At 39.5% G+C, this 12,900-nt stretch overlaps 1 protein-coding gene across 3 annotated transcripts in view; it reads right to left on the bottom strand.

Annotated features, from left to right (window-relative positions):
* FRMPD1 (FERM and PDZ domain containing 1) overlaps positions 1-10,467 on the bottom strand; it is a 51,957-nt gene extending 41,490 nt beyond the window's left edge. For all 3 annotated transcript variants that reach the window (XM_081803195.1, XM_081803197.1, XM_081803196.1), the window contains exon 1: positions 10,367-10,467. In XM_081803195.1, the coding sequence (XP_081659321.1) occupies positions 10,367-10,467 (101 nt within the window). The remainder of the gene's footprint in view (positions 1-10,366) is intronic.
* Positions 10,468-12,900: the final 2,433 nt, after the last annotated feature.

The raw sequence follows: 12,900 nt of genomic DNA, 5'->3' as shown, positions 1-12,900 counted from the left end.
AGAAGTCCAAAGCTTAACCAACTGAGACACCCAAGTGCCCCAAGGTAAATTAGTTTAAAAAAATAAAATTCTGGGAGGAAACTGGTTACAATACAAATATATGAAGAATGGACATAAATACATGCAGTAAAATATCTAGATTTCACATGCTCAAAGCAAGTGAACTGACAACTTGCACATGAAGAAATAAAGTTGATAAATAACACGGAAAATATACAACCTTATTAATTAAAGAAGCACAACTGAAAGGGCTACAGAGTACTATACATGTCAAGTAAAGCACCAAATATAAATAAAAATAATAAAGCCCAACATGTGTGGGCCTTGGGATTTAAGGCTGACCATATAAATTGGCTATTCAATCTCTCTAGAAAATAATTAGGGAAATTGTAACATGAATTTAAAATTTGATCATTTTCTTTGACCTTCTGTTACCATTCTGACTGCCATTCCTTAAAGTAATAACTTCAAATAAAAAAATAAATTATTATTTATATTAGACCATGAGTTCCTAAAAGACAAGGGTCATATCTATTTATTCTGGGTTCCCAGGCCTAGTAAAGTCCCAGAGTATGAACTCAAAACACCCTACCTCTTAAATATTCAAAAATATTTATCACAGCTTCATTTAGAATACTGGAAAAACTCAAAATAACTCAACAGAGGATAAACCAAGCATAGTAAAGAATTACTCCAAGACTCTTCATCAATGAAGTATCACAAGCCTTAGAACTTTAGACATACATGGAAACACAGCTTAGAACATACCCTTTCAGGGCTTCCTCTAAACTATAGTTCAGATCCCCTTCCTAAGGGAGAGCTTGGATTATTCTAGACCTAAATACTCTGAGTGCTGAGTGAAGATCTTTTGCCCAGAGGAAGCATTTATGCTTATTAGATGAATACATGAGCAAAATACTGTATACAGAAAGCATGATATGAAACAGTACTTCAAATGATTGGCAAAGATGAAAATGTATACATAACCATTAATAAATAGCAGACAACTTGAATGTAAGTAACAGAGTTCAGTATTTGTCATTTTCCTTTGTTTGCTAAATTGGCAATACAGCTCAGCCCTATGACTAAATAGGACTCATCTTCTCCATGTTCCAGAGCTCAGTAAATGGTATCACGAGGACTCTTGGGAGTCATTCTTGACTTTATCCTGCTCTCATCCCTACTATCTGATCAGTCACAACACCAAAAGATCTCTAAAGATGTCCATCTCTGGGGGCGCCTGGATGGCTCAGTCGTTAAGCGTCTGCCTTCGGCTCAGGTCATGATCCCAGGGTCCTGGGATCGAGCCCCGCATCGGGCTCCCTGCTCATTGGGAAGCCTGCTTCTCCCTCTCCCACTCCCCCTGCTTGTGTTCCTGCTCTGGCTATCTTTCTGTCAAATAAATAAATAAAATCTTTTTTTTAAAAATGTCCATTTCTGTCTCCTCAGCCACCATTCCATTTCAGGTTGCCATTACCTGTCCTGCAGACAGATTTCTCCAATAGTCTCCAAACTGGCCTCTTTACTTTTCACATTTGTCTCTCCTGAATGCTTCTCTATCCAGTACCCAGACTGATTTTATAAATGCAACCCTGCTCGGATGTCTCCCTTGACTGAATGGCCTCATTCAAAATCCTTGATACGACTTAACACAGCTCTTGCCCACCACTCTAGCCTCGACAACCAAGCCATTCATTCTCCTGATATTCTTGTTCCAGCCAAGGTAGTCTCCTTTGAGTTCCTCAAATACATTGGTCTTTGCACAAGCTCTTCCCTTTACCTAGAATCCTCCCTCAGCCCCCATAACCCCTGATAGCACACACTCTCCAGAAATTTACCCAACATGCTCAACCCCTACTTTGTCAGTCTCCTTCTGTTGAACACACCTACAGAACATGCATACCTCTTTTAGAAATATACATAATATTTGCAATGACCAACGTGAAGTCTCTTGTCCTCTCTAGACTATAATTTCTGAGGCAAAAACCATGTCTTTTTTGTCCCATGTGCTAAACTCAATGCTAGGCATAGAGTAAGGCTTATTAACATATGGAGAATTAAAAAAACAAAAACAACAACAACAAAAAAAACCCAGACCACAGGGTTAAAATAGAATCCATTTGGATGCTTTTCAAATGGGTAGTCCTTATTTATCTGACTTTTCCCTTTGGAAGGTTGCATTCCTCAACAATGGTAGACAAAAAAGGCCCCACTGTGTTGCCTTATCCCTGCACAGTGCAAGTGGCTTTGGCCCGAAGTCTGCGTTTGACATTTTCCCCAAAGGCCACGTTTCAGCTTTTGTTTGGAAAGGGATTGCTTGAGAACATGACCAAACCATGGCCTCTCCTCACAAAGAATGTTTCATATTGGATGGGGAGCTGAAGGAAATGCTCTCTGAAGCAAAATTTCCTCCTCTGAAGCATCTTACAAATATCAGACCGAGAACTGATAATCCAAAAACCTATGTCTGGTTCATTTTGTAATGGCTTCAAACCACAAATCTGAGATCACGCCTGTGATTTTACATTGGAACAGCATAAGACCTGTGGCTTCACTAGTGGAATCTGTCAGATAACTGGATCTAGCCTACAGTAGGACTAGAAAAAACAAACACATTACATTTATCATAAAAATAGTCTCATGCAGGGGCGCCTGGGTGGCTCAGTTGGTTAAGTATCTGCCTTTGGCTCGGGTTGTGATCCCATGGTCCCGAGCCTGCCTCTCCCTCTCCTCCCCTCTCTTGCTATCTGTCTCGCTCTCAAATAAATAAAAATCTTTTTTTTTTTTTTAAAGAAAGTAGTCTCATATAGACAAATTCTATATTTTATGGGTCATTCGTTCACACCAAATTGATCAACACTGAAAAAGAAAAAATACCACACGGAAATAGATTATGCTTCCAATATTCTCTGGCTTTTTATCTGTTCTCTGATAGATCAGAAAATATATTTTACTTCTATCTTGTAACAAAGAATTCACCTCTGAGTTCCAGCAGGATGTGGAAAAACTATTTTCAATCTATGTTTAAACAGTGTATTAGACTTTCAGCTTGAATGATTTTAAAAGCTAAAGTCTGGTATAAACTGGATTTTTAATCAAAGGTTTATTCAAAGAAAGCAGAAATAGAGGGAGCAGTCCCTACCAGAAAGAAAAGTAGCATGTGGTCATAATCATAGGACTATGCTTATGACAGTTTCTAGGGATCATGCAACAAAGAGACTGGGAGTACAGTGCTATAGGGACCAAGGCCTACAGTTGAGAGAAGTAATTATTCTATTATTACTTTAAAAAGAAGATTCAGAAGATGAGGGCAACTGTGAAAGTGCAGAGCTGTTCTCAGATCTTCCCACTTCTGCCCATAGGTCAAGAAGCAAAAGTTGATAGCTGAAGTGGTCTTTCTTTTTCTTTTCTTTTTTTTTTTTTTAAGATTTTATTTATTCAATTGCCAGAGAGAGAGAGAGAGAGAGAGAGCGCACAAGCAGGGGGAGCAGCAGAGGGAGAATCAGACTCCCTGCTGAGCCAGGAGCCCAGTGCAGGACTCGATCCCAGGACTCTGGGATCATGACGTGAGCCAAAGGCAGGCCCTCAACTGACTGAGCCACCCAGGTGCCCCTGAAGTGGTCTTTCTACATCATTAGGAATATTAGAAAGGCCAAAGAAGGCCATGCCTATAATTAGTAAATAGTCTTTTTATGGTTGCAGTGAACAAGTACATTTGGAAAACATGTAAAAGCAACAGGGAGGGCTCCTGACACGAGGATGCCAGGATACCAGTGCACATGCACACAGGCAGGTGTATACACGTGTGCCTGTGTGGATGTGTGTGGGTGTGTGCACGTGTCTACAACACATGCATGGGTGTTCATGAGTATTAAGATTCAAGGTAAGTTGGGGCACCTGGGTGGCTCAGTTGGTTAAGCGACTGCCTTCGGCTCAGGTCATGATCCTGGAGTCCCGGGATTGAGTCCCGCATCGGGCTCCCCGCTCAGCGGGGAGTCTGCTTCTCCCTCTGACCCTCCCCCCTCTCATGCTCTGTCTCATTCTCTCTCAAATAAATGAATAAAATCTTTAAAAAAAAAAAAAAGATTCAAGGTAAGTTGAAAGAAATCTTTTTAAGCCCTGAGGATAAAACCAAGCACCAAGCACCAAGCTGCATTAAGCTCCTCATGTTTTTTTAAAACTGGTTCTATAAAATGAATACTTCTAGATTGAGCATAAGAGAATTCAGTAAATCTTATGCTGGGTTGTTTTAATAATACAATAACATTATGCTAAAGTTCATATGCAGGAATTGCAGGTAAGGGTAAAAAAAAATTTGAAAATTTAACACAAGGGTGTGAAAATAAGCAGATCAATGCTACAGAATAGTTAGCCTCGAAAGAGATCCAATTTCCAACTCACAGAAAGAGGAATTTCATAGATGGTAAAAGAGGGGTCATAAATCATCGAAGAAAAGAAAGATCACTCACAGTCAATGGTGATGCAAGTAACTACTTACTGTTTTGGGAAAAATCAAGTTAGATCTTTATCTCATAGCCTAAAATAAACTCCAAATTAAAGAACTAAACATAAGATATTTTTAAGCTATTAAATTAAATAGGAAATTTAACTATGGGATAAGGATTTTCTAAGCTTAGAAGCAATCAAATAAATCATCAAGAGAATACCATTTAACTACACAAAAACCAAAACTTTGGTAGGAGGAAAAAATGGTATAATTAAGTGGAAAATTATACTATTCTTTTGGATATAAGATGATTTTTTTTGAAGATTTTATTTATTTATTTGACAGAGAGAGACACAGTGAGAGAGGGAACACAAGCAGGGGGAGTGGGAGAGGGAGAAGCAGGCTTCCCGCGGAGCAGGGAGCCCAATGTGGGGCTCGATCCCAGGACCCTGGGATCATGACCTGAGCCGAAGGCAGACGCTTAAAAACTGAGCCACCCAGGTGCCCCCAAGATGATTTTTATTGTGACAAATATTATACCATATATATGTGCACATGTGTATATGTCAAGAAATAGAACATTACAGCCTCCCAGGTACTTTCTGTGTTCCTTTCCCACTCACTAAGTCTGTCTTCATTTCTAATTTAAGGATAATATTAAATATGTATCAGTAAATTTCAATATATGATATAAAACATATGTGTGCACTTAAAATAGTAATTATAAAACATACACTTGTGTAAACACGACCTAACTTAAAGAATAGAACACTTCATATAATTTATAAATCTTTAAGATGTCCCTTCTCAAATATATCCCCCACTCTATCAGACCTAAGTCTTTCTCATGTCATCATTTCTATAGTTATACAAAGCTAGTAAAAAGATGACAATTTAGTTCAAAGCAAAATGGTTAAAAATTAGGTTACGGTATAATGTCACTATGTTTGCAGCTCTTATTAAGTAGATTTTATTGCATTATTTATACAGAAATTCAAAACATGTCACAGTGACCATTTGTGGGGTTAGCTATTTCTTTCTCTTTTTTTAAAGATTTTATTTATTTATTTGACAGAGAGAGATAGTGAGAAAGAGAGAACAAGCAGGGGGAGCGGCAGGCAAAGAGAGAAGGAGAAACAGGCTCCCCGCTGAGCAAGGAGCCTGATGCGGGGCTCCATACAGGGCTCAATTGGGGACTTAATCCCAGGACTCTGGGATCATGACCTGAGCAGAAGACAGACACTTAACTGACTAAGCTGCCCAGGCACCTCTTTGGGGTTAACTATTTCTAAAAGAGCACTGACACTATACATGTTATTTTTATGTTAGAATATGAACATAGGTAGCGGGAGAATAGTCATCTTCAAACATCTGAATAATTTTCCACACCTACAATTATAGGTTTCACTAGGCTTGCACCTACCCCACACACACACTCATTCTAACTGAGCACCACTGTCTGAATTTGACTGATTGTAATAATAACCACCCACTGAAACTTAACTGAAAATTTTAGAATTCAAAGCAATTTTGAAAGCTGACACTCCTCCAGAGAAAATCACCTGTTTTAAGATGCATTATAGAGCTCTAACTTAACCTCAGGTCCATAAAGGTTATCAATTTGTTTAGCAATGTTTGGAAATGGAAATAGCTATTTTGACTAATTTGCTCCTAGACAATTCAATTAGAGTCAGAAATAAAGTTTAAATTTTATGGAAAAAATGGCAATCACAAGTAAAGTAAGTACAACTAGGCTGAAATGATTGGATGATAAAAGAGGGGTCTTTTTCCAGACTTTTGAAAGTCTGGAAAAAATAACAGGATTGTAATAAGGTGCATGTAAAACATATGACTGCAGATGAACTTCTAGGTTTCCTTTTTCTGGACTAGAGAAAACATGTTAATGTACTTCTTTCATTTCTTGCCCTGGCTGTCAAAAAACTCAGATCCAATGTTAGTACTCAAATGTTAAATCCCACATCTAACTGGTTTACAATGTATAGCATTCCCATCTTTATTTAAAAATTTCTACATGTTTTAAAACTGTTAGTCATCAAAAATTTCCCTTGGAAGAAGGAAGAATGTAAAATTTAAATACAGTTTTTTAAAGTTTTTTTTTTTAATTTGAGAGAGAGAGAAAGCGCGTGAGAGAGAGCATGAGTGAGGGGAAAAGGACAGACGGAGAGGGAGAAGCAGGCTCCCTGCTGAGCAGAGAGCCTGACCCCAGGACCCTGGGATCATGACGTGAGCTGAAGGCAGACGCTTAGGTGACTGAGCTACCCAGGTACTCCTAAATATATTTTAATAAATAATTTAATTCCTCATTATGAAAACCCTTAATCAATAAAAATCTATTGAACATCTATTACATACTATGTAGTCTTCCAGGGCTGAAGATACTTTGTAAAACAAGACAGTCATGGTCCTTGGTCTCACATGTGGCAGGTAAGTTGAGAGGAGAAAGTGGTATAATAACTGTGGGGCAAGGGGAGGTAGACAATGGATAAGAAATCAATGGATGTATTATTATAAGTGTTATGAGGGCTAATTACTCTGAAAGGAACAAAGAGGGGGACCGGCTCTGCCAAGGAAGCAGGAGGAACAAGATGAGGTTGGAGAGTTAGGCTGGGGCCAGATCGTAAAGGGGCTTGCAGGCCATGGCACAATGACAGGTGAGCCCCTGACCAGTCTGGGGTGTGGAGGGGTGAGTATGTGGGACAGGAGTGGTGTGTATTTTGAAAAGCCCACTATGGCTTCAGGGTGAGAATAGGCTGGATCACAGAAAGAGTTAAGTGACCATGGCAGTGCCGCTAGGGACAGAGAGGGGGACAGATCTGAGATAACATCTGAAGGTGAATGGATAGGAGCTGCTGATGGGGTCGGTGCAGATTGTGAGTAAAAGAAAGAGTCAGGATGACTCCCAGGTTTCTTAAGCAGCTGGTCGTCGGTGGTATCATTTACTCCACTCTGGGGAAATTGCCATTATTTCCCCCAAACTTAGCTTTTCGGTTCTTGATCATTTTCAAGTAATCTGAGGACCCCAAGAACCCAGCCTGTATCAAGGTTGTGAGATGAGAGAGGAGAAGCAATTTAAGCAAGGCCACATGTATCCTAGAAACACAGGAATGATGTCTTCCATGCATATTGCCAGGAAACTTTCCCTCTTTTGCTTCTCTTTCTCAAGCACTTGGAAAACAAGACTGTCGAGACACATGGAAAGATGCTCAACATCATTAGCCATCAGGAAAATGCAAATCAAAACCACAGTGAGATTCCACCTCACCCGCACTAGGAGGTCCACAACAGAAAAGAGAGATAATAACAAGAATGGGCAAGGACGTGGAGACATGGCACCCTCGCGCACTGATGGTGCAAATGTAAAATGGTACAGTCACTTTGGAAAACAGTCTGGCAGCTCCTCGAGAGGTTAAATACCAAGTTACCATGTGACCCATCTCTACCACTCCCAAGTATAAACCCAAGAGAAATGAGAACATAGGTTCAAACAAAAACTTATACACACATGTTCATAGCAGCATTATTCATAGTAGCCCCAAAGTGGAAACAACCCAAGTATACATTAACTGATGAATGGACAAAGAAAATATTCCATAATGGAATATTATTTGGTAATAAAAATGAAACACTGATACATGCTAAAACATGGATGAACCTTGTTCACATAAGGCTAAGTGAAAGAAGCCAGGCACAAAAGACCATGTATTAATAGAATACTGTTTATGTGAAATATCCAGAATAGGCAAATCTAAGGGGACAGAAAGTACATGAGTGGTTGTCTGAGGCTGGGGGAGGGGCAAATGGGGAGTGACTGCTAACCGGCATGAGGTTTCTTTTTATGGTATTGAAAATGTTCTAAAATTGGATTGTGGTGATTTTTGCACAATCTTGTACATATACTAAATATACACTAAAAATCACTGAACCATATACTTTTAGTGGGTAAATGTCATGATATGTAAAATATATCTCAAAAAAGATGTTGGATAAAATAACATTCCTGGGGTACCTGGGTGGATCAGTCAGTTAAGCATTTGCCTTTGGCTCAGGTCATACATGATGCCAGAGTCCTGGGATCTGACCCCACATCTGGGCTCCCTGCTCAGCAGGGAGCCTGCTTTTCCCTCTGCCCCTCCCCACCTCTCCCTCCCTCTGCTCATACTCTCTCTCAAATAATTAAAACCTTAAAAAAAAAAAAAAAAGAAAACTTCCTATAGGTCAATGTCACCTTTTATTTACATTATGAGAAAAGCAGGATATTAGAAAGTACCAAGAGCAAATATTTAGGCACCATCAAGTTAAAGTTACTCAGGTCTCTTTTCTGCAGGTATTCACGGAGCCTTTATTGTGCTAAAATGCACTGTGTGCAAAATGCAAGCAGAGGTGGGTGGGAGTGCGGTATGGGCTGCGTCACTTCCAAACCTTTAGTGGAGCAGCATTACACAGGACTAGGTTTTGCAGAACCCACTTTAGGACACAATGTACCTAGCAGTTTCCCCACTCACCATCAAGTACTACTTGACCACTTGCAATCGATCTCCTGGGACTCAATCACCTCTGGGTTATAGAGATGAGAGGCCAATACTTTCCCTGCGTTCAGAGCTTACTGTCCAGAAGGAAAAAACGGAGATGTGCTCAAATACATTGAACACACCAAGAGCAGTGTGCTGCCGATGCCAATCAAATGCTGTGGGGTCCCACGGGAGTGGTTAGGTCTAACTATGGGCTGGGCCACACTTCCTGGAAGACTGAACATTTCAGCCAGACCTTGAGCTGTGGGTGGGTTCTGTATGCATGAAGTTGGGAGGAAGGGATCTGGCACAGGAGCCCTCGTCTGAGGGGTGAAAGGAGAAAAGAGTGTGCCTGGAGCAGGGGAACAATGAATAGTTCCTTTAGCTAGGGTATGATGTGAAGGAAGCAGACCAGTAAGACAAACAGCTGTAAAGGACTGTAGGTCAATCATGGAGAGACTTGAATGCTGAACCAAAAATGCTGATCCTCTAAGAACTAGGGACCCATCAACGATTTCTGAACACGGGGTGGGGATGATCTCTAACAAGTCATTCTGTGAGCCTCAGATGTTTCAACTGTAACACAGGGCTAACTCTACCAACCTTACCTCAACGCAGTGTGTGAGGATCCCAGCCCTTGGCTACAGGGCAGCCTGGTCCTAAGCAAGGTTTATACGCTCAGCAGCACAACAGCTGTTTCCAGTTCCTTTGGAAGAATGTGTGTCTCAGAAACACCTGACACATGATATTTCATCTCTGTGGCAGGGCCAGATGGGAAATCTGAGATGGAAAATGAACGCTTCGAACAGAACGTATTTTAAGTTCTCCTGTAGCAGTCAAATCAGATCTGTATTTGATTTCATTTTATTTTGTTTAGAATGAAATAGGGGCTGCAAGGAAGGAACAGCTTCTGGAAACAAAGACGGGGGAAAGAGTATAAACAGCAGATTGCCTGACCCTCACATCAAATACTAAGACAAGAGATATGTGTGAGACAGAGAGAGAGAGACTGAGAGCACGTGTGAGTGTGTTCACAAGTGTAGGAGAGTATATTCCAGAGAGTAGGTGCACATGTGAGTATGGATGAGTGTCCCTGTGTGTATAAGTCCTTTTGTGTGCGGGTGTTTGTAAATGCGTGTATGAGTTTGGTGTGAGCTGACATTGTGGGTGTCTGTGGAGAGACACAGAGGGAAGAGAGTTGGAAGGGGGACAGACAGCAAGGCACTCCAGCAAAATTGCTGATCTGTTGATGCCTCCCCCACTGTATGGTGTAAGAACAAAGCACACTGGAGACAGCGATCCCCGGGTGCTGCCAAGACTGGCAAGACCTCCTCCCACAGGGACACCAAATCTTGACGGGCAGAAATCTCTGCTAGCCCAGGAGCCTTACCGGGCCGAGCTGTCCCGCGAACGCCGTAGCCATCTTGCCACCATTTGTTCTATTCTGTGTGCTTTCCGTGTCTGGAATAAACTGCTCTCCACCTCTTCCATTTACCTAAAAGAAAGGAGAGTTTTCTTAAGAAGCTAACCAAAATATTTGGAAGAGGATCCTGACAAATCACTGTGATGTTTCCTGTATTTGCCCATTTAATGACATGCTGATCAAATAACTAGGGCTCTCTTTCTTTGAAATTAACATAAACAGGTTCTCAGGGTTCCTGGAGTGAACAACTTTATAGCAGCCCACTGCCTAAGGAGTCCACGGTCTTGTGGGAAAGAGATCAGCCATCTTAAAGAGTTAAACATAAGGATTAGGGAAGAAAATAGAGAAGGTTTCTCAAACTGTGACTGTGACCCATCATAAGAGACACCCCTTCCCCTAGGACACTGCCTGCTGCCCCCAACCATGCATGGGTCCCTGGACAGCACAGCTCAGTTCTGCCTGCACTGGGAGCTGCATGGACATGGAAGCATTCTAATCACACTGTGCCTATTCTTCTGATTGCTGCTTCTTTTGCTCCATATTTTGAAGTTTTGAATAGGTAATTCATTTGTATAATTCAAACCCTAGACTGTACAAAAAAGATATATATTACTGTATTTGCACTTAAAAATTTATTAAGAGGACAGATCTCATGTTAAGTGTGCTCTTGCCAAAATAATTTTAAAAAGATAGTCAAAAGTCTCCCTTCTATGCTGCCCTCATCCAGCCAGTTCCCACACTCATTCATAATCACTGCTCTCCTTTTCTTTCCAGAGTTTATGTCTATATAAGCAAATATAAGTAAAGATTTTATATGTCCTCCTCTTAACACAAATGATAGTACATCATACACCTTGTTCTGTACTGTGCTTTCTTCTCCTTAAAATATATATCCTTGGTATCTTTCCATATCAATACATAGAATACTTCTTCATTCTTTTTGACAACCCTTGAGTATTATACCGTATGAATGTACTGTAATTTAAAAAGTAGTCCTCTCTTGATAGACATTTGGATTACTGCCAATCTTTTGTTATTATAAATAATGCTGCAATGAATTATGTTGCACATATATCATTTCTGCATGTATGCAATTACATATCTGGATAAGTTCCCAAATTGAATTGCTAGGTCAAAGTTATATGCATTTGTGCTTTGATAGATATTGTCAGGTTACCAAGAAAACAATACATGTGCTTGAGATTAAAGTTTCATAAAACAGTATATATTTATATTTCTCTGTTCTAGTTCATTTCACTTTTTAAAATACTGGTCTCAATTTACCAAATTAATTTCACAACCCAAGAAATAACCACATAACATATGACATTGGGAAATAACTATGGATACAGAGAAAATAAAAATGAATTATAAGAGATTATGTTCCTTAACACTACACAAATACATTTTAAAACCTTGATGACACAAATGGTTTTCAAGGAAAATATAAATAAGATGACCCTGTAAGACACAGAAAATCTAAAAAGACAATTACCATAGAAGAGGAAGTTGATAAACAAAAAAGTTCCAGGCATGGACAGATTCAAAGGTGAATTCTTACAAATCTGTAAGATGAACCTCACTCTGATCATTTTTTTAGTTTAAATATAAACATTTTATTTTGGAATAATTTTAGATGTATAAAGCAGTTGCAGAGATAATACAGGGAGTTCCCGTATATCCTTCATTCAGCTTTCCCTAATGTTAACATCTTACCTAGTCATTGTATCTTTATCAAAATTAACACTGGTCCAATAATATTAACTAAACTCTAAACTGTATTCAGATTTCACCAGTTTTTCCACTAATGTTCCTTTTCTGTTCCAGGATCCAATCCTGGATACCATGTTACTTTTAACCAGCTTAGCTTATTTTTCCCCAGATTTCCCCCAAATGCTGTTTTAGCTGTTCTAGAGTATAAAGAAGGAAAGCTCCCAAAATCTTTTTGAGAAGCCAGTATAACATTGATACCAATTCTGATAAATTGTGCAATAAAGTAAAAATACAATCTCTCTTGTGAATATCAAAGTAAATAAATAAAATGTTAGCAAATAGAATCTATCAACAATCAACAGAGTAATAGTGGGATCTATCCAGGAGTGCACTAGCCAGGACATAAAAAAATGAAAGCAGGACACCCAACCTGACCACTTTGAAATTGGGAGATTTACACTTCTCAGTTAAATGGCAGCCAAATACAAATTCATGGACAAAAAACAGGCTGCAACCAAAAATAAATTCCATTTAGATCAAGGGTTGTGTCAGTCTAGCTTTCTTCTACAGTAGGGACATCAGACCTGAATGCTGTCTTCAGTTCTAGGTAGCTCGCTTTTTTTAAATTATAAAAGAGACAGTAGATTTCTGATTAAACATGGTGAATTCAAACTATGTCTTAATCTCTTCTCTTTCCCAAGCCTTATAAATTACATAAAAGCACTATAAAGGGGATTAAACCCATAGAATATAAGAAGAGAGAAGACAATAGATAAGAGAGGTAGAAA

Source organism: Leptonychotes weddellii, chromosome 14 (genome assembly GCF_054177405.1).
Source record: "Leptonychotes weddellii isolate Sample4059 chromosome 14, ASM5417740v2, whole genome shotgun sequence".
NCBI classification, from domain to species: Eukaryota; Metazoa; Chordata; class Mammalia; order Carnivora; family Phocidae; genus Leptonychotes; species Leptonychotes weddellii.
Note: the sequence above shows the minus strand (reverse complement) of the source record. Positions and strands in the feature narration are given on the sequence as shown.